Source organism: Penicillium cataractarum (assembly GCF_028827025.1).
Source record: "Penicillium cataractarum strain IBT 29864 chromosome Unknown utg000002l, whole genome shotgun sequence".
Classification (NCBI taxonomy): Eukaryota; Fungi; Ascomycota; class Eurotiomycetes; order Eurotiales; family Aspergillaceae; genus Penicillium; species Penicillium cataractarum.
The window spans coordinates 784,274-803,161 of record NW_026622738.1 but is presented as its reverse complement, the minus strand read 5'-3'; the positions used below and the strand labels follow the sequence as shown (position 1 = coordinate 803,161).

The following is an 18,888-nucleotide window of genomic DNA, read 5'->3' as shown; positions in this document are numbered from 1 at the left end:
ACATTCAAACAAGACATCCAATCAGGTCTTGATTAAGATACCCAAGTGTTAAAAAAAAGAAGATATTATTGATAGACTATTGACACAAAAGTATTCGCTTGAACCAATGCACTCAGGTAAACCCTTTGAAGTAAGAACGCCATCGTTAAACATAAGCCAGAATTTCTGTCGATACCCCATTCAAGCGCGGGCTTTACCCTTGCCCTTGGGGTCGTTTTCCTCTGCCTCCTCCTCGGAATCACTCATGAACTCGTCGTCATCATCAAACCCGATGAAACGACGAGGTGCCGGCTTCTGTACCGATGTGGAGGCCGCCGCAGAACCTGAAGATTCGCCATTGTTTTTTTCCTCCTCGTCCTCATCCTCAGAGCCGGATGAGGTTCCATGATCGCTACCCTCGCTAGCACTGGTGCTAGATCCGCCCAGAATCGCATCACGTAGGTTGTCCGTCCATGCGCCGTCCTTCATTGCAAGAAGAACTGCCTCGCGTGCCTTTTCATTCATCTCCTCCTTGTCGTCCATCCATTGACCATCGATCTTTTGCTTTCCACCACCATTCTTGATCTCATCCTGGCGCTTCTCGGCCATCTCTACCACAGCCTGCCACCGGCGGCGGCGCTCTTCCTTCTCTTGCTTATCCATTTCCGGCTTGACCGCGAGGTACTCGGCAAGTGCCTTGGCCTCATTGACAGTGCGCAAACGGCGGCCATCGAGGTTACGGCTAGAGCCGTTGTTGTCGCCCTGGTTGCGCTTGCGCTTACTGGCCATGCGCCCACCCGCGGCACGAAGTTGCGATCCGAAACCACCCTTACCACCACAGAGCGGCGCCGAGAGGCGGATGGGAAGCAGAGTAGTGGCGGAATCATTGTCGCGAGTGATTAAAGACTGGAGAGGAGCAGGAGAGGCGAAAATTTGCTTGTTGTTGGTGGTTGTAAGAATGAGACGTTCGAGAGAAAGCGAGGTCGGCAGGTATGAGGCGACTTTGTCCGTCAGATCTGACACGCTCGCTGTGGAGGGAAGTGCGAATGAGAGGGTAGATGGGAGCGAGAGTCCAGGGAATGACGAGAGCAGGACGTTAATATTTGATTGCGCCATGTTGTAGGAGCTGTTGCGCTGTGGATCTGAGTTGTAGAGATGAAGGACAGTACAAGGCTACCGATCAACGCCATCGAGATAAGCACGGCGGGCCACTGGGGACAGCACATCATGTGACTTGCCTATAGATGACTCAGCTGACGAACAGCTTCAGTCACATGACATGACCCAAACCAAGTGATTAGGGCGGAAACCCTAGCGAGCCCCCGAAGAGGAATATCGCACTTTTTCTCGCGCCGCAGCTCCACTCTCTGATCTTTAAATCACCCATCTTTTCCTGACGTTGTCAAAGCGATTCCACGAATTGCGCCAGGAACTCGCGACAATGTAAGATTTCACTCCAGACCTTCTTTGATACTGTTAAGTCACTAACAATGCCCCAGGCTTATCCCCAAGGACGACCGCAAGAAGATCCACGAGTACCTCTTCCGTGGTATGTAACCAACATCCTCGCCGACGCCTCGACTGGCCCAGGTTTCGCCTACCGTTGTCGCGCCGAGCATCTCGAAATACAGGACGACGATTGACTGACATGGATTCACAGAGGGTGTGCTCGTGGCCAAGAAGGACTTCAACCTTCCCAAGCACGGTGACATTGACACCAAGAACCTCTATGTACGATGAACCCGACAACCCGCCATTTGGTCCCCTCCACAACATGCACTAACGTTACGGTTCCAATAGGTCATCAAGGCTATGCAGTCCCTGAACTCCCGTGGCTTCGTCAAGACCCAGTTCTCGTGGCAGTACTACTACTACACCCTCACCCCCGAGGGTCTGGACTACCTCCGCGAGTGGCTCCACCTCCCCGCTGAGGTTGTCCCCGCCACCCACATCAAGCAGCAGCGCTCCCACGCTCCCCCCGCGGCATGATGGGCGGTGAGGACCGTGAGCGTCGTCCCCGTGCTCCCCGTGAGGGCCGCGAGGGTGGCTACCGCCGCCGTGAGGAGGGTGGCAAGGAGGGCGGTGCCCCCGGCGAGTTCGCTCCTTCCTTCCGTGGTGGCTTCGGCCGTGGCCGCGGTGCTCCCCAGCAGTAAAGGACTCTTCCTTGATGCCTTGGTGTCCTGTCATCCAATGCTCGGTCATCCTTAGGGGCCGATGTTATCGACTTCCGGTTCGGAGTAGGCGATGCTGAAAGGGGCTGGTCGTTGGTACATCTTCCGTCGGTTCCCAGTCTCTGAGACTCGGGAATACGGGAAAAATCAAAAAAGTTCAAACGATGTTATGATGTAGCTAGTCTTAATGGCACATTCATGACTCACTGCAAATCTTGTTCTTCTCGTAGATGCTTCGTACATATGGACTTGTAAATCAATTCGACATTGAACCTACGATTAGGGCTTATTGAAAGGGTATCATGGGTTGGTATTCGCTGCCTATGTATTCAACTGACACGATGATCGATTCTACGCGAATCTCTTACGATCATACCGCACCACCGCTTGCAGAATCACCGATGCTCCAGTGGCACAGTCGTCCGCAGAGCAGAACTCCTCGGGATGATGACTGAGTCCATCCTTGCATGGTACAAAGATCATGCTAGTCGGAACTCGCTTGGACGTGAACACGCTATCGTGACCAGCTCCACTCATGATGGGCCGAACCAACGTTGTGGTATCAGCCACGGGAGCATCTGCAACCACAGCATGAGCCGACTGCTGAACACATTCGATACAATCCTCATGGAACTTGACAGCCGGCGAGTCAAAGTCGAGCGTCCACTCAACACGACACGGCTTGCCAATCCCAGCACCTTCTGCAGCAGCAATCTTGTCGAAATCGCCGCGCAGCTCCTTTTCAACCTCTGCTACAAGCGCTGTCTCTGGGCCGCGAATATCTAAACTGAAGCTCACCTGCCCAGGCACTGTGTTGACACTTCCAGGCGCAACTTCGATAATACCTACGCTGGCCAGACACCCTTTGGCAGCGGCCACCTCTCGTGCTCGTACCATCATCTGTGCAAAGGCATACAATGCATCAGCACGATGCTCGAAAGCGGTGGTCCCGGTATGGGTGTCTCGTCCGATGATCTTCAACCGGAACCAGCGATAGGCCTGGACTGCTGTGACAACACCAACTCGCTGACCAGCCGAAATCAGGTGCGGGCCTTGCTCGATGTGAAGCTCGAAATGTGCAGCCATGGGCGTGGTCTTGTAAGAGCATGGCACATCACCTAGGTAGTTTATCTTCTCCAAAGCAGACTTCATCGTCTCGGGTGCTGATGCAGCTGTCGGAAGGGATGCAACGGTCGGTACCTCCTTGAGGTTATGGGCTTTTGATAGTGGGATACATTCTGCCCATACTCCCGATGCGATCATACTCACTGGGAATCGTGCACCCTCTTCACTAAAAATGGTCAGTATATCATGTAGAGGAATCGTGGATGTTGTTTCATACTTGGTCCAGTTCACTACTCCGACTCCCCCTCCGTTTCTAGACCGAGCTCATCCAGTCTCTTCAAAGCTTCCACACCTGATAGAACGCCTAGGATGCCATCGTATCGGCCGCCCGTGGGCTGTGTATCAAGATGACTGCCGATAAACGTAGCGGGGACATCCTTGCGTCGACCCGGGCGCACGGCGAAGATATTACCCATTTCATCCACGGTGATCTCGCATTTGAGATCCTTCATAGTCTGAATAAACCAGTCTCGAACACTCTTGTCTTCTTCGGACAGCGCAAGGCGCTGCATGCCTGTATCTGTTGGATCACTGCATGTGGTCAACTTTTATTCTGTACCCATGATCAATGCTATAAGTCTTAGGAACACTCACTCGCCCCATCGAATCCCAGACCCCCATTGACAGGAATGATGGAGGTCCTTTGCCAGTCGCTCCTGGTTGACTCTCAATGCCGATACGTCGGCTTCAGAAAGCTCCGTGGTCAACATAGCGCGATAGTTTGATGTGGAGAAGGAGCTAGTAAAACGAGGATGAAGTGGTAGCTTGGGCTGTCGCAAGATTGTCGCCCCAAGGGATGGTCGGCTCAAAGTCGTACGAAGTAACTTGATCGTATACATGGTGGAATGTGGATGTTCTTATAGAGGAGTTCTCCAACATCGGCAGTCGGAACTGCTATTGATAAGGGAGCGGGGAAGGACAGCGGTACAAAGTCCGCCAGCGATAGACCTGATATACATGCAGCCCCCACATTGGGGTAGATGGAGTAACTACTGATATCCTTTCTCCATTTTTGTGTGCACGGGCCTGCCTGTTCGGCCTTTTGATCTAGAGTGTTAAACAGCATTCGGTCCCTGAAGTCACGGGCTCGTCGGGGACAGGCTTTGTTTTCGGACCGCCAATTAAAAATCCGAACAACGCAAGATCAACAACCATGGTCATTGATAAACGCGACGAGATCCACATTCTTGCTCAAAATGAATAGGTTATTGATAGGCTTGCTATTCTTGCAATTTGTCTCGATTATCGATGCTTTCTACGATTGTCCTCGCGAATTGTGTGAAACATGCCTCTCGACGCAGATTCACGATGCTCCCGGGATTGGCTTTGACCTGACTCCGTCATATGGGTGAGCAAATAATTCTTCTGCTAGCCATATGACTTCTCTAATGGTCAAAACAGAACAGCATCTGTACATTACTATAACGGGACTGTCGTTGAAGTAGCCCATATCCAAGGAAATCCCGAATACCTTGAGCTTATGATGCGACTTGCACGCGAACCCAGGCGAGGGTTCGACAGACCCGAGAAATCTCGCTATGAAATTATTCCTTCCCGGTTCTCCCTATCTGATACCACTTCATGGGGCGCTTGGTGGCGTTGGCTTAACAAGAAGCTCGGTCGCCCGATCAAAGCCCACGGCGATGTTGAACTCATCAGTGAATTACTACGAGAACTAAAAGTTTCTACCGAAAAAGAAATATCACAACCACTTGACAGAGTTGCTGTTACGACCCCGGATATCGGCTCCATCAGTGAAATTGTCAACGCTGCCCTCGGAGACCTGAACCTACGCACATGGGTAGGCGACAGCGGTTATTACCCCAAACGCTTGGTGGAGGCCGATGCTGTTTATGCAGCAAACGGATATGGACTCTGTGCAAACTACCAGAATCTTTGGGAATGCTCAGACGAGTTTGATGAATGGTCCATTACCCAAGTCTTCACTATCTTCTACAGTCGACATCTTCTATACACCAGCATCATAGCCCCTATCTCTGGCGAGGCTTTAACTCGATTCACTTGGGACGAAGCGCAGCTTCTGGATTTTGAAGTCGGGCTAGACCATATTCTCCATACAAATGGTTCTCAGGATGCACTATGGTCCCGTATTCGTTCGCAACTATTGGTCCTACCTCGAGAGTACCCGGGTTCTCTGACTCATATTCTTCTGGCTGGGGAGAGTATCACCCACCCGCAATTTTTAGCCATTTTGAGAGATGCCCTGGCTGAAATGATGCCTATATTGTCCGTGAATCTTCAAACGGATATCCCAAATGATACAGATCCTGCTATTGTGTCTAATATCATCGATCCAACATTCGCAGCCTCGCGAGGTGCCGCACTTTTTGCTCGAAGACGACAAGAGGTACAGGCCCACTGTACTGAGCCCTTCAAATGCGAAGTGGCAAGGAAAAGAGAGCGAAAAGGCCCTCCACTGAAGGTTGATCTACGTTAAGAATAGTATCCACAATAAGATCTTGAGGTCTTTCCAACAACCTTGAGAATATCCTGATGAACTCGGACCCGGTAACCTTAATTTATCACAATAACCGCCGACATATTTGGCGAGTCGCTCAGCTATTCACGACGACATAGCAGGATGCGTAATGCCCTGATATGATTGGGGTTGAGAGCTCTTATATTACAATGAAGCCTACACAGACAAGTGATGCTACCCGCTGCCGCACAGTCCTATTAGGAATTGAGACTAATTGTTTATTATTCATTCTCGGTCGATACGCCGAGAAATCAGAACATGATCTCTGAAACGTTGGCACCGTTATCTAGCGAATCTGCTTCTCTTCGAAGGACATCGGCTCTGAACCTTCTAAAAGCAGTCTCGATCCGCCTTTTCCTTTCCGGATCAGCTGTGATGCTGCGGCTTCCACTGGCTGCTCCGCCCATAAAGCCTATTGCTTGGAGTTAGTTGAAAATCAAAGGTATGTCCATGAGTGAAGCCATATACCTAGTTCTCCACCCAAAAATAGACCACCGAGTGAAGCAAAGAAATAGGTTGCAACATCCCCGAGGGTGGTAGGTTTCAGTAGTGGTGTCAAATCTGGAATAGGCTCTGGTGGATCGTCAGTCAAACGTCCACCGCTGGGATCGTATATAACCTATGATGTAGAGATCCTTGAACATACCGGTACGTCCATCTGCAAAGACAACCTTGGTAGGCCGTTCCTGTGCTCGAATAGCGGCAAAGAACGCCTTGCGGGTGCTTCGTAGCCGAATGGCAGCATACAATCCAAGCCCAAGGCCTACCGCAGATCCAACCGTAGTCCACAAGGAAACAGTTGATGCAGCTGACTTGAGTGCATCCCGATCGTCTGCCTGGAGTTCATGTTGCAGATGCTCATCGGCAAGCTTGGCAAGCTCGTCGCTGCGGCGACGGCGGAGAAGGGCAAGCGAGTCAGACATGATGAGATAGCTCGCGCAGATAATACTGACATACAGGGAGAATGGCCAAGGAAGAAAGCTTTATGAATTAAGCGAAGTTCGGCTCCGATGAGCCGGTTTCGACAAGCCACAAGCTGCCCTGGAGGAGCTTGCAGTGATGACGTCACACATTTCTGGACCATCCGCAATAGACCGAGCACATGGAATGAGTAATCTAATCGTACTTTCTAGTCACTACGGAGGATATTGAGATAAGCGGGGCAAGCAGTAAAATTGAAGTGATGGATTGCGAGTTTGTGGCACTGTGTCACTGTACAATGGGCGAATGAGCGAACTGATCGCTTGGAGTGTTCCATAGATCCATGTGTTCTTCCACCTGGGCTTCCAGAACACTCTGTTATGGACTAGAAATATTCCCTTCATATGGTATTGTCTTAATATAGTGAGTCATCACCACTTGAAAGCTGAATATAGCTCAATTTCCTAATCAGATAAGACGGTATGGTCATCTTCCCCCACAGCAGTCGCATGACACCTTTTTCGACAGTTCTCTTATTAATCTAAGCTAAGATGTATGGATATCGCATCATGCGCGGCTCGGTTGTTTGAGTTATCTTTCGGTACCTCTTATCTAGTATTGTGTGACTGAAGAAACGTCACAGATCTCGGCTCTCCCGAATCGCCGGGGCTTCGATAGAATTGCCCTGGGTTCGTCGCCCTTTCCACGTAGTATAGACAGGGTCTCCATGATGTATCTAACCAGGATAAAGCTTGCTACAGCAGTTCTAATGATCTGACGCGTGGCGGCGAACCTTATACAGTGTGGGGCAACGCCAGATCATTCCGTCAATCTTGCCTTGGCTAGTCTACACCGAATATCTGTCGCGTCGGGCATGAACCCAACGTCGGATTTTGCCCTGAGTATGCAATGCTGTTGCCTCTACACCGAAAATTGGGTTGTTCAGTCTTGCCTGAACTAGGTACGTCATGGTCTTCTTTTGCTTCCCTTTCTATCTTCGAGCGTGGGGGCTAAGCGTGCGCTCGAACCCATTTCTTTGACTCGGCGCATGTGAGGAAGTTGAAAAATAGTCGTAGCTAAGACTGTACGAAATCAAACTTTAAAACGCCTCTTCCATGAATCTTACTTCCATTAGTTTTGTGAAAGGGAGCATAGAGACTGATTGGCTGGAAATCTTATCAATCTTCACGAAGGACTCCTGGGCGTTTAGCTAACTTGCGCTAATTTAGGGTCCGGTCCGTCTTTCCTAGTCTGTCAATCAAAACTCCTTCGGATCGAAGATACTCAATATCGTATCATGGATGATGATTCTAGCACATCTGTAAATAGGCAGAATTTTTGTTAGACACACGGACGCAGATTTACAGTCCAAAACGATAAATCCAATAATAAACTCCACGTTTTGATCTCCGAGAAGTTTTCAGCTCCACAATATGCCAAAAAGGCCATCGACACAAAGTGGCAAAAAGGGGCACATGGTACAGCCCTTGCTTTATCATGTGTCCAAGAGGCGTAAGGATTGTCCACCAGATATGATTATATTTGCTTTTCCCCATACACCGCCCTGATCGTGAGGTTACACAATCCTGTTTGCCATGCATGAGCTGAAGGGATGTTCCCCTCGTAGGATTTATGCACGCTAGCACGTAAAACGTGTCGATAATTTCTCTCACGACTCATATGAGCTGAACGACTAGCTGCTTCCCCACTCTACTACTTTAAGGTCTGATCGCAACGAGATTGCCTTCCTCTTAGCAATTTGATTGGCTTCGAGTTGTACCCCCTCCCCGAATCATCTTCCTTGTCACTGCATGGTCCTGCATGTTTCTGCACATTATCTGCGGGCCGACTGGGGAGTCTTCCCGCCTCCCCCCTCAGTGAATACGGGCAACAATAGACGACGGTCATTCATATATAAAAAGAGCCTTGGTCGGAACCTAGTTGTACGTATGTCCATTAATATTTCTCGATTCTTTATCCTACCCTAACACAAGTATGGCAGACGAGAGTATCAATCGTCATATTCGGTACCAACCCGACACCGTCGCCCTAGCCGGGGAGAAAGACCCCAAAGTCTCCCAGTCACCAAATTCCCTCGAGGATGGCAGCCTTTCACACTCTCCAACTGATTTTGAGCAAGATCGGGTAATACAGGGAAACAAAAAGTTCAATCGACTAGGTTGGAAACGCCTGACTATTTGCCTCATCGTGGAAGCCATCGCTCTGGGCAGCCTGAGTCTTCCTGCGGCATTCTCAACACTTGGAATGGTTGCTGGGGTTATATCATCCGTTGTCATCGGCCTCATTGCCACTTATGCTGGCTATATCGTGGGGGCTGTAAAGATAAAGTATCCAGAGATTGAGAACTATCCGGACATTGGGAGATTACTCCTTGGAGAGACCGGCTTCTGGATTATTACCTGCGCTTTCGTCATTGGGATAATGCTAGGCGTAGGCTCCCATTGTCTGACTGGTATAATTGCCTTTGTGAGAATCACAGAGAGTGATATTTGCACGGTGATTTTTGGGTTGATCTCAACAATCATCCTTCTCTTAGCCGCCATTCCTCCATCTTTTGCGGACCTTGCCATATTGGGCTACATTGATTTTGCATCAATCATTATAGCCATCGGAATTACAATAATTGCTACTGGGATACAGAGTTCTCAAAGCCCTGGTGGTCTATCGAGCTCAACATGGTCAGCCTGGCCTCGCGAGGACGCTGATTTCCCGAAAGTGATGGTCGCTCTTAATAATATCGTCTTCGCCTATTCTTTTGCACCTACTCTCCCATCCTTTATGGCCGAAATGCACACGCCAAGGGATTATGTCAAGTCAGTATACGCAATCGGCATGATTGAAATTATTCTTTACACATTGATTGGATCTCTTGTGTTTTACTTCGTCGGCCAGGATGTCCAATCCCCAGCATTGCTCTCAGCTGGGCCTCTGATCTCAAGAATCGCGTTTGGTATTGCCCTCCCAGTCATTTTTATCTCGGGTTCAATAAATACCTCCGTGGTTGCTCGATATATTCATGGCCATATCTATCGAAACTCCGTGGTGCGTTATGTGAATACCAAAACCGGTTGGATTACCTGGATCGCGCTCGTGACCATCCTCACTTTCCTCTCGTGGATTGTTGCCGAAGCTATTCCCGTGTTTTCCGACATGCTATCTATCACGGCTGCCCTGCTGAACTCGGGACTCTGTTTTTATGTTCCCGCGATTATGTGGTTTGTTCTTCTCAAAGAAGGCAGTTGGCTCTCAAGGAAAAATATCAGAACTGCCTTTTATAATGGAGTTGTCTTTCTGCTTGGAATAGGCATTCTCGTTTGTGGAATGTACGCAAACGTCCTTAATTTGGTAAGTGAAAACAATCTTCAATCCTAGGTTGAGTGTCAGCTAACACTAAGGAAACAGATAGAAGAATCAAAGACTGGAATTGTTGGACGACCCTTTACTTGTTCAGTGGCTGAGCTGTCTTAGTTAAAGATCCGAGAACGAAAAGAACTTCAGACTGATTATGATACGATACGATATGATTTCAAGCCTCATGATCCTAAAAGTATATGGAAATTTAATGAGTCACAGTCTTATGGTGACACGATCTTGTCCGGGCCCTCCTTAAAGAAGGTAACCTGATTCTGGACCAAATTCCAAACAGTGTCTGGCGTAGGCGCATTTCGCCTCTATTTCTTTTTTTCTCTATTACTTCTTTGACACAACCTTGATTGGAAATAATTTTACATTGTGACTTGATCAACTTTGCACTATACCCCTCATCCTCGGAGCTGTGAGGCTGCAGCTCTGGCTATCTTCCCTAAGTCTTCTCTGCTATCACAAGAAGCAAATATGAATCTATCTGGCCGAACAATAGTGAATCGCCTTCCTTTCAAGGCCTTCCCTAAACAGAGCGGGTCATAAAACGCTGGCCTCGGCCTGTTGGTACATAGCTGAGACTGGGCAAACTCTTCCCCAGAAGCAAGCCGGAATACCTCATGCCCAACTTTGCAAGGAGCACAGGATATATCCTCCACGAGGAAGGTGGCCTCGCTAGCAAGGATCTCGCCATGGGACAAGTCGTCAATGTCCAATGCAATCTCTCGGGCTGAAGAGATTTCTTCAGATGTCTTGACGTATACGAGGAGCTGGAACAAGCCACTTTTGCCTGGTCCAAAAATAACATCGTCTGTGAAACACACTTCTGTGTTGGAGCTTCCCATAGACCTGCAATAGACTTGGGGGAGACACAGGCCGCCGTTATATTCGGGGATGAATGGCATTCCAGACGAATGCTCGTAGCGCACGAGTCCCTCCTTGCGTCTACCAAGGGACAATTCGTGGCGCCAGGAGGGTACCAGCTGTACAAACCAAAGGTACACGTTTCGTACGAAGATTTTCAATGGGTTACCCTCGGTCACGAATTTTCCGTTTTCAATAGTTGATGCTAGCGACTTTTCCAGCTGCTGTTTTCGCTCTTCGTACCAAGCTTTTAAAACTTGTTTGTGGAAGCCGGAGTCCTTTGCTTGGACACGACAGAGTAGGGCGAGGCGCCAAGCAAGAGATACTGCATCACGGAAGCCAGATGCAATTCCTTGACCCCCAACTGTGTATAATCAATTAGTTTAGGCCAGATATGCGCGTATTTAAGCGTTTGCAAACATACACGGCGGGAAGACGTGGGCTGCATCGCCACATAGTACAACTCGGCCATCAGACCATCTGTTGCAGCTTCTAGCGGAGAATCTAAATGGCCGTGACCGTAGAACTTGGATGCAATCATCTGGGAAGACAATATCCTGGGGTATGCTAGCTCGATTGTTAGTCAATATCTTCAAGGATGGAATTCAAACGGAGAGATACCCATAGCGTTTCCCAGGATGGGTTATGTAAGGAAAGACCACTTTCTTGATCATTTCTGGCTTCGCCATCTCGTCCCCATCCTCACCTTTTTGGACGACGAATTCAAACCTCCATAAGCGATCTGACGGCAATCCAAAACGTCCACAGACAGATGGCCGATTTGGGTTGCAAATGAAGCGGAAGTTGGATGGGAAGAAAAGATCATATACTTGTTCAGGTGTATACCCGAGTCTCCACAATGGAAAGTCGGGATGGGTCTTTTCATTTGGAAGGCTAATCTTCCAATTCAATGCCACCCAGGTCTCTTCGTAAAACGACCTGTTATAAGACGTTCAGAAAGAACACAAGTAACTGATTCTTAGTTCACTTACTGGTGGGCCTGCTCCATGAGAATTCCTCGTGGCTCCAGGTACTGCTTTCTTGTGAAGCCAGTTTTGCCATCAGCGCCTATAAAGAATCGCGACCGGATCTGACGCTCTTGGCCTGTCGCGTCGCGATAGTGACAAAGTGTTCCCTGGTCATCTTCTGACAGACTGGTAACTTCGCACCCCGATCGCAAGTCGCAATATTTCGAGGATGCCATCGCATCCCTCAAGCATTTCTCTAATGCCGGCTGCTTGTGACAGATGAAGCCCACATGTCCCGTACCACCCTCGGTCTATCCGGTGATAACCAAGTCCTTAGCTGAATAGTTCTGCTGGAACTCAGTTGGGAAAGGCCTTACAGTTCCGTAGTCCATCTCAATAAATGCTCGCTTATCCAAAACAGGATCCTTTCCTCCAATGAACTTGAATATGTGCATGCCTGGAATTGATTAGCAGGATTCCATACCATCTATTGCATATTAGAGTGCCTCGCTCAGGTTGCTCATGGCTAAGACCCCGAATCGAAGAGGGAGATGGTAGTCTTACATGTCCCAATTTCCGAATACACAGACGAGTACAAGCCGGCGCCCTGAAGAAGGCGAATGCCATCTTCATCCAAGGCAATACCGCGAGGGTCCGTCGTGATTTCAGCTCCCTTCTCCAACACAATGTTGGAGATATTCATCTTGCCTAGATACGCGGAAAGCATGGCTCCTGTCGGGCCACAGCCACAAATAACCACGTCGGTCGTTTCGCACTCCATGCTGAATCACTTGAAGCGAGTCAAGGAATATCGCAACCTCACTAGCTTAACAAGCTCCAAGTTGTCTTATAGAGCTTTGAATTTCAGTTGGAGGCAAAATAACATCGAACCACTCTGTTATTCTCCACAGGGATACGGAGGTCCCGCATTCCTCCGCAGGTCCCGCCAGGGGTCTCTCCAAGAGGAGCTCAACCAGCCACACAGGGCCCACTCGGTCATTAGTTAATGCCGTTCTGTGAGTTATAACTTTTTTGCATTAATGCGGATATATGAATTTATATCCGGCTCCTGATAGCTCTTGTGGGGGAAGTGGCAAAAGCCGAGTATAATACCCGATGTTGGGATGGATGATTGACCCCACGTCCCGCAAAAGGAGGGGGAGCCGGGGCAAATATGATGATCCACTAATTTAGTCAAGTAGCGTAAATAGTTCAGCTTGTCCTTCTATTTCGGCAAGAATAGGAACTCATAATTTCTTCACGAACTGCTCTCAAAATGCCAGACTGGACCCATTTGATTCGGTTTATCGCGGAGGAGGATAGCCTTGTGCACCTTGGTCAACTTGTCGATGTGACCCGTGATATCGGCCGAGACAGCGTTGATGGCGTCGAGATCGCAGCCTATGTGATCGAGGGAACCATTTTCGATGGCAAGGTTACAAAGGATGTTTTGCATGTCAAGCAGGTAAGAATGTCTCAAAACAGTCAGCCCAACAGGAAGGCTAATTTCTTTAGTTGCTGTCTCCTGTTTCAAGGGAAGAGTGCAACTACATTCGATGCTTGGGACTGAATTACATAGATCATGCAAATGTAAGTCAGAAGAATCCATGGAGGATAGTATCGCAACGGCTAATCATCATAAAGGAAGCGAACATGGCTCTCCCCAAGGCCCCCATTCTATTCACCAAGCCTCGAACCGCCCTGATCGGACCCTACCCCGCCGCTATCAACGTTCCAAAGTGTGCGCAAGATGATACCAGTGACTACGAAGCTGAGCTTTGTCTGATAATTGGCAAGAGTGGTCGTGATATTCCGGAAGAGGAGGCCCTGGATTATGTGCTTGGATACACTGCGTCGAATGACGTCTCTGCCAGAGATCTGCAAATGCTCACTACGCAGTGGTCTTTCTCCAAAGGCCTTGACGGAAGTTGCCCAATTGGTAAGCCAGCCAAATTCCTCTCTCCGATGCCTTCATTTACTAAAGGTCATCTCGTAGGACCCGTTCTGGTTGCACCATCTGTAATCAAGGACCCCCAGACATTGGCCATCAAGGCGATTCACAACGGCGCTACCGTCCAGGACGGCCATACCAGGGACATGATCTTTTCAATCAAGAAGCAGATCTCATATCTCTCTCAAGGTACTACTCTGGAGGCGGGGACCATGTTCTTGACGGGAACGCCTGCCGGTATTGGCTATTTCCGTCAGCCAAGAGTGGTTCTGAGGGACGGCGATGAGATCTCGATCCAAATTGATCAGATCGGAACTCTTGTCAACAAAGTTCGCTATGACACCCGTTGATATTCTAAATATTTTATGGTTCCCTTAGAGCAGAGGAGATGAGGCTTGCAAATTTATATAGAATCGCGCAACTGTTCAATTACGAAAATGAAAATAGATTTCGAATAGGAATGGCCCAGATAAACAATTTAGCGTTATTTTCATTCAAAGTGATTCCCGCGGTTGAGCTTGACTGATCACAACCTTAACCCCATTACAAACTAAAATGCCCCAAAACAACCAGCCTCTAGAAGTACTTCTGTTGTAAAAGTCCTTACATGCTATGTTATGTGCATGATGTTCTAGATTTTCCCGTGACATACAAGGGATGATCCCTTTGGCTTACCGCGATGTAAGTTAAATCCCTCAAATATGTCGTGGCTTCTTTTCCGGAGCCAATCAACTGAAGAATTGGAAAAAGAATTTGAGATTGGAATTGGAAAAAAATTTTGAGATTGGAATTGGAAAAAACTAGTTATAGTCATCGCCCGCTATTTCAAAAACCAAGACGGAACTTCAGGTCCCCAAACTGCCAGAGACTCATCTCCTGCAGGACCATACCCAATGGGTGTCTGATCATTAACTAGATCACCGTCTGCATAATGCTCAATCATATTCCCAGTAGTATCCCACCAGTAATCAAAGATTTGTGACCCGAGGATGTGTCTGCCAACGCCCCACACAGACTCATATTTCTTGTCGGCAAGCCACTGGTGTCCAAGCTTCTGAGTGTCAAAGTCATGAACCTCGAATGAGCAATGATGGACATGTGTAGTCGCATTGGTACTGATGAAGAAGCTGTGGTGGTCTACATAATCGCTGCCACGATCGATGTGAGCGAAAAGCGCGACGTTTCTCTTCTGACCATCCTCTCCGACGTAGAGGAAGTCAGTTGGGACTATGTTGAAATTTTTGGTGTAGAACGTGACCAGGTCGTCAAATTTCTGCGTGCAGACCCCAAAATGTCCGAGCTTCGTCTAGCTGTCAGTTTGATGTGCTTCATGATTGTTTCATTTGGTGTACGCACCTTGTGCACGGCCGCAGGACCAGGTTGGAAGCGCTGGAACCTTCGAATGCGAGGTTTTTCATCTTCATAATTGACAGTGAGCTTCTCCGGGAATTCGCCTTTCTCTGCTGCCTCCTGTCCATATATCAAGTTGACTGGGAATCCTTCGGGATCAGTCAGTGTAACCATAGAGCCCCCACCAGGAGCGTCAGATAATTCCTTGATTTCACTGGCAGTTGGGAGCTTAGTAGCTCTATCAACAGTTAGCTAGCTTGCTTTTTGAAATAGAACATATGAGGACTCCGCACTTCTCCAGATCTTGGTATGTCTCCACGGTGAATGTACCCCCGAGATACTCTTTCGGCCCCTTGCGAGCGTAGTAGACATACTGATCATCACCGTAACCTCGATACCAGATTTGGCCTTCTGTCCTCTTTGCGACCGTCATACCAAAATCTGGATTTTGTACCCTTAGCTCAAATCCTGCAAGAGGGTAAGACATGAAGAGACTCGTACCTTCGAGAAAGGTCGTAATTTGATGGAGATCAGGATGCTGGTAACGCATGTGCGCCAACTTGACCAGACGGATCTGATCCTCTTTCTTGATTCCACATCGCTCTTGCCACTGCGTCACATTCTCACGTTCGCTGCCGATGGCAACAACATCGGGAACCGAAGCTCCATGGTTCGGTCGCACCATGGCTGTAGGATAGTGAGATACGAAACTGATGTTCAATCGAAGGTCTGTATGGAATCTTGTAAAAGGCTTAGATCCTTTATGATGTATATTTTGAACCCGGCAATCTTAAGAAGTACCGCACCCGAGCTGTTCGAAGCTACGTAAGTCAGTCCTCCCCATACCCCACACTTGGAGGTCCCACAAGCAAACCGTCCCGCGCTGGTGGTTGTACATCCGAGTCGGAAATAGCCCCACCTTTTCACCTCTGGTGAGGGGAAGGCGACCAACAAACCTCTATCTATTATTGATCCTGTCTCTTGAGATAGAAAGTATAGTCCTCCTTGGTTGGAGTCTTTAGAACTTGAAAAATTACTCACCTAAGCGAGCTCTGTACTTCGGCATCGACAAAATAACGATGCCGTGATTGTGCACCTAATTGCTGCTGAGTGAGTGTCGCGATATGTGTCTGTTGAACAGCCCGACAGGAGACGATAACTTGCAAGAAGCAGACGCTACGGTGGTATTTGACAAGTTATTCTTTCGTTTTTCTAGATTAACCCTTTCAAGCAGCAAAAATATATAGCGATAGCTCAAATGCTATCGATGTTTTATTATCCTCATACACATTTCACACCCCAGCACACGTTTACAATACCGGCCCAACCAAGTCGGTCGCGAACGGTACCAAGAACAATGGGCAACCCAAATACATATTGTATCAGATAATTATCTTCTGACATCAAAGCCGGTACTTCACCGCGGCATAACATGGGGAAGACATTATAGAGTCATGCTAGGAATGGTTAGTGTTCCGATACCTACCACTCCATGTTCTCGGCCAAGTCTTACTTTATCAAAATTGTCTTTGGTTCGGTAAACGCCCGCAAAGCCTGAAAGAATTAGTACTTCATAAGCTGTCCAATGCTAATAATTGAAAAACCCACATATTCACCAAATTCTCTCCCAATTCCAGAGGCCTTTTTACCACCGAAAGGTGCTTGGATGTTCATCTGTTCTGCTTTCAGCCGACTGCAAGACATGCCCACCATTAAATTGACATACCAGACTGACACAGTTGACACCTACAACGCCGGAATCGATCTTTGCGGAGACTCTCATGGCACGATTGATGTCCCGCGTGAACACTCCTGCCATCAGTCCGTACTCGGTATCATTGGCCAATGCAATAACTTCATCTTCTGTATCAAACGTCTTTACAACTGAGACCGGTCCAAAGACCTCATTTTTGTAAATCTCAGCGTCGGGATTAGGGTTCAGGACCACTGCTGGCTCGAGGAAACAACCCTCCTCACCAATGCGATCTCCCCCTATGACCTGCTCGCTTTCCTTCTTAGCACGTGTAATCATTGACTGGACATTTTCAAAGGCTGCAGTATCTGCAAGTGGTCCAAACTTGGTCTCAAGCTCTTGAGGATCACCGATATCATTTACCGCATCCTTCATCCGCGTACAGTAAAGTTCGATGAATTTAGGGGCAATTGAGCGGTGCACGTAGACCCGAGATGCCGCGACACAAACTTGTCCCGTCCGTGCCAAAATGCCGTTTACAGTCCTATCTATTGTTAGCCAGGCCCTTTGAAGCCATCACTGAACTCGGGATTTTGGATGAGATACCATGTAACTGCGTTCTCTAGGTCCGCATCCTCAAAGATCACTGCTGGGCTCTTGCCACCTAAAATTCCAGTTAGTAGGCGGATCCACTTAGAATAATCTCATTCTGACCTACCAAGTTCCAATGTGACTCTCTTCAGGTTGCTTTGAGCTGCAGCAACTTGAATTTTCTTTCCCGTAGCAACGCTTCCAGTAAAACTGATCTTTGGTCGTAGGTTAGAAGGGCCTTCGTAAACAAATTTGATGAACGTGAAATGTCCTTTCCTACCTTTCTTACTCTCATATGGCTGGCAAGTCGTGCGCCTGTGCTGCCATCGCCTGTCAAGACCTGGACAACACCACGTGGAAATCCCGCTTCTTCAAATAGCGCTGCAACTGCCAAGGACCCCAGCGGACTCTTCTCCGATGGCTTCACAATGAGTACATTTCCGGTCGCGAGACACGGTGCGGCTTTGATGAAAAAAGATGCTACGGGCGAGTTGTACGGGTTGATGGCAACGCAGACACTTTCGAGTTTGTCAGTATAGATTTTTCAGAGATTTAAGTAGTTCTCTGGAGGTTCATACCCGATGGGTTCGTGTCTGACAAGCTTTATGAACCCGTCATCGTCAGGGAAGTAATCCCCACGTTGCTTGTCCGTCCAGCCCGCTAGAAATTCGTCAGCCTTTAGGCACTTCAACAGAATTAAACAATGAACTCTAATAATCTCACCGTAGTATAGAAGGCAATTTCTAATGTAATTCCTCTCTCGTGTTGGAATGAGTGAGACTGGATTCCCCGTTGTCAACGAGTCAAGGCGCAGAATATGAGGTAACCTTTCTTCCAGTAGATCGACCAGTCGGTGGAAGCAAGCCGCGCGCTCTGTGGCGCTAAACTTGGACCATGGACCGGCAAAGGCTGCTTCAGCGAATTTCACAGCGTTGTCGACATCGGTATCATCTGCAACAGGAATTCGATCTGCGACAAGTGTGTTGTTCTTTGGGTTCAGAACGGAAAAAGACTCGGATGAATGAGGGGCACTATAGCCTCCATTTAGGTATAGCTGGTTGAATGTAACTGGAATGGAAGAATTAAGGAGACTCATTTTGTTGGAGAAATTGATGAGAGACTTTCGTTTATTTACAACGGAATTCCTCTAGCTCTCTTATATGACGGAGAAGTGTAAGGAAACAGATGGATAAAGCATGCTCGGCTTCTCAAGACTACTTCATCAATGAAACAAGATGCCGACCGTAAGTAGAATAGTATTTTACCCAAGTTGAGGTAATAAGTGCCATAGCTATAATTGTAAAGTAGTCCGGAGATGGAAGTCCTGATCCTCTCGGCCTCTCGGCTTCTTGGCCCCACGCGGGTACTGAGTAGAGACGCCGAACGCCACTTTT

At 48.3% G+C, this 18,888-nt stretch overlaps 10 protein-coding genes across 10 annotated transcripts; 4 read left to right on the top strand and 6 right to left on the bottom strand.

The window, feature by feature from the left end:
* Positions 1–180: 180 nt before the first annotated feature.
* N7496_002353 (telomere maintenance SDE2 family protein) lies at positions 181–1,095 on the bottom strand (the record flags this gene model as incomplete). The annotated part of the gene is made up of 1 exon (XM_056695284.1): positions 181–1,095. The coding sequence occupies one exon, from the start codon at positions 1,093–1,095 to the stop codon at positions 181–183; it is 915 nt and encodes a 304-aa protein (XP_056557496.1).
* A 39-nt stretch (positions 1,096–1,134) lies between these two features.
* On the top strand, positions 1,135–1,968 carry N7496_002352 (40S ribosomal protein eS10; the record flags this gene model as incomplete). The annotated part of the gene is made up of 6 exons (XM_056695283.1): positions 1,135–1,144; positions 1,244–1,248; positions 1,388–1,422; positions 1,479–1,528; positions 1,640–1,710; positions 1,780–1,968. 6 exons carry the CDS (start codon positions 1,135–1,137, stop codon positions 1,966–1,968), a joined length of 360 nt encoding a protein of 119 aa, XP_056557495.1.
* Positions 1,969–2,501: 533 nt separating this feature from the next.
* Positions 2,502–4,114, bottom strand: N7496_002351 (M20 family metallo-hydrolase; the record flags this gene model as incomplete). Its single annotated transcript, XM_056695282.1, has 3 exons — positions 2,502–3,441; positions 3,507–3,806; positions 3,870–4,114. The coding sequence occupies 3 exons, from the start codon at positions 4,112–4,114 to the stop codon at positions 2,502–2,504; spliced, it is 1,485 nt and encodes a 494-aa protein (XP_056557494.1).
* A 357-nt stretch (positions 4,115–4,471) lies between these two features.
* Positions 4,472–5,733, top strand: N7496_002350 (uncharacterized protein; the record flags this gene model as incomplete). The annotated part of the gene is made up of 2 exons (XM_056695281.1): positions 4,472–4,623; positions 4,677–5,733. The coding sequence occupies 2 exons, from the start codon at positions 4,472–4,474 to the stop codon at positions 5,731–5,733; spliced, it is 1,209 nt and encodes a 402-aa protein (XP_056557493.1).
* Positions 5,734–6,026: 293 nt separating this feature from the next.
* On the bottom strand, positions 6,027–6,698 carry N7496_002349 (uncharacterized protein; the record flags this gene model as incomplete). The annotated part of the gene is made up of 3 exons (XM_056695280.1): positions 6,027–6,187; positions 6,244–6,348; positions 6,422–6,698. 3 exons carry the CDS (start codon positions 6,696–6,698, stop codon positions 6,027–6,029), a joined length of 543 nt encoding a protein of 180 aa, XP_056557492.1.
* A 1,993-nt stretch (positions 6,699–8,691) lies between these two features.
* Positions 8,692–10,089, top strand: N7496_002348 (uncharacterized protein; the record flags this gene model as incomplete). The annotated part of the gene is made up of 1 exon (XM_056695279.1): positions 8,692–10,089. The coding sequence occupies one exon, from the start codon at positions 8,692–8,694 to the stop codon at positions 10,087–10,089; it is 1,398 nt and encodes a 465-aa protein (XP_056557491.1).
* Positions 10,090–10,478: 389 nt separating this feature from the next.
* On the bottom strand, positions 10,479–12,636 carry N7496_002347 (uncharacterized protein; the record flags this gene model as incomplete). Its single annotated transcript, XM_056695278.1, has 6 exons — positions 10,479–11,305; positions 11,366–11,508; positions 11,563–11,880; positions 11,934–12,220; positions 12,287–12,366; positions 12,474–12,636. 6 exons carry the CDS (start codon positions 12,634–12,636, stop codon positions 10,479–10,481), a joined length of 1,818 nt encoding a protein of 605 aa, XP_056557490.1.
* Positions 12,637–13,185: 549 nt separating this feature from the next.
* N7496_002346 (fumarylacetoacetate hydrolase family protein) lies at positions 13,186–14,210 on the top strand (the record flags this gene model as incomplete). The annotated part of the gene is made up of 4 exons (XM_056695277.1): positions 13,186–13,374; positions 13,425–13,499; positions 13,554–13,848; positions 13,906–14,210. The coding sequence occupies 4 exons, from the start codon at positions 13,186–13,188 to the stop codon at positions 14,208–14,210; spliced, it is 864 nt and encodes a 287-aa protein (XP_056557489.1).
* A 470-nt stretch (positions 14,211–14,680) lies between these two features.
* On the bottom strand, positions 14,681–15,895 carry N7496_002345 (trihydroxytoluene oxygenase; the record flags this gene model as incomplete). Its single annotated transcript, XM_056695276.1, has 4 exons — positions 14,681–15,166; positions 15,217–15,448; positions 15,504–15,651; positions 15,712–15,895. 4 exons carry the CDS (start codon positions 15,893–15,895, stop codon positions 14,681–14,683), a joined length of 1,050 nt encoding a protein of 349 aa, XP_056557488.1.
* Positions 15,896–16,719: 824 nt separating this feature from the next.
* N7496_002344 (aldehyde dehydrogenase family protein) lies at positions 16,720–18,590 on the bottom strand (the record flags this gene model as incomplete). Its single annotated transcript, XM_056695275.1, has 8 exons — positions 16,720–16,764; positions 16,819–16,884; positions 16,937–17,447; positions 17,510–17,567; positions 17,622–17,709; positions 17,784–18,012; positions 18,073–18,154; positions 18,218–18,590. 8 exons carry the CDS (start codon positions 18,588–18,590, stop codon positions 16,720–16,722), a joined length of 1,452 nt encoding a protein of 483 aa, XP_056557487.1.
* Between the last annotated feature and the right edge of the window lie 298 nt (positions 18,591–18,888).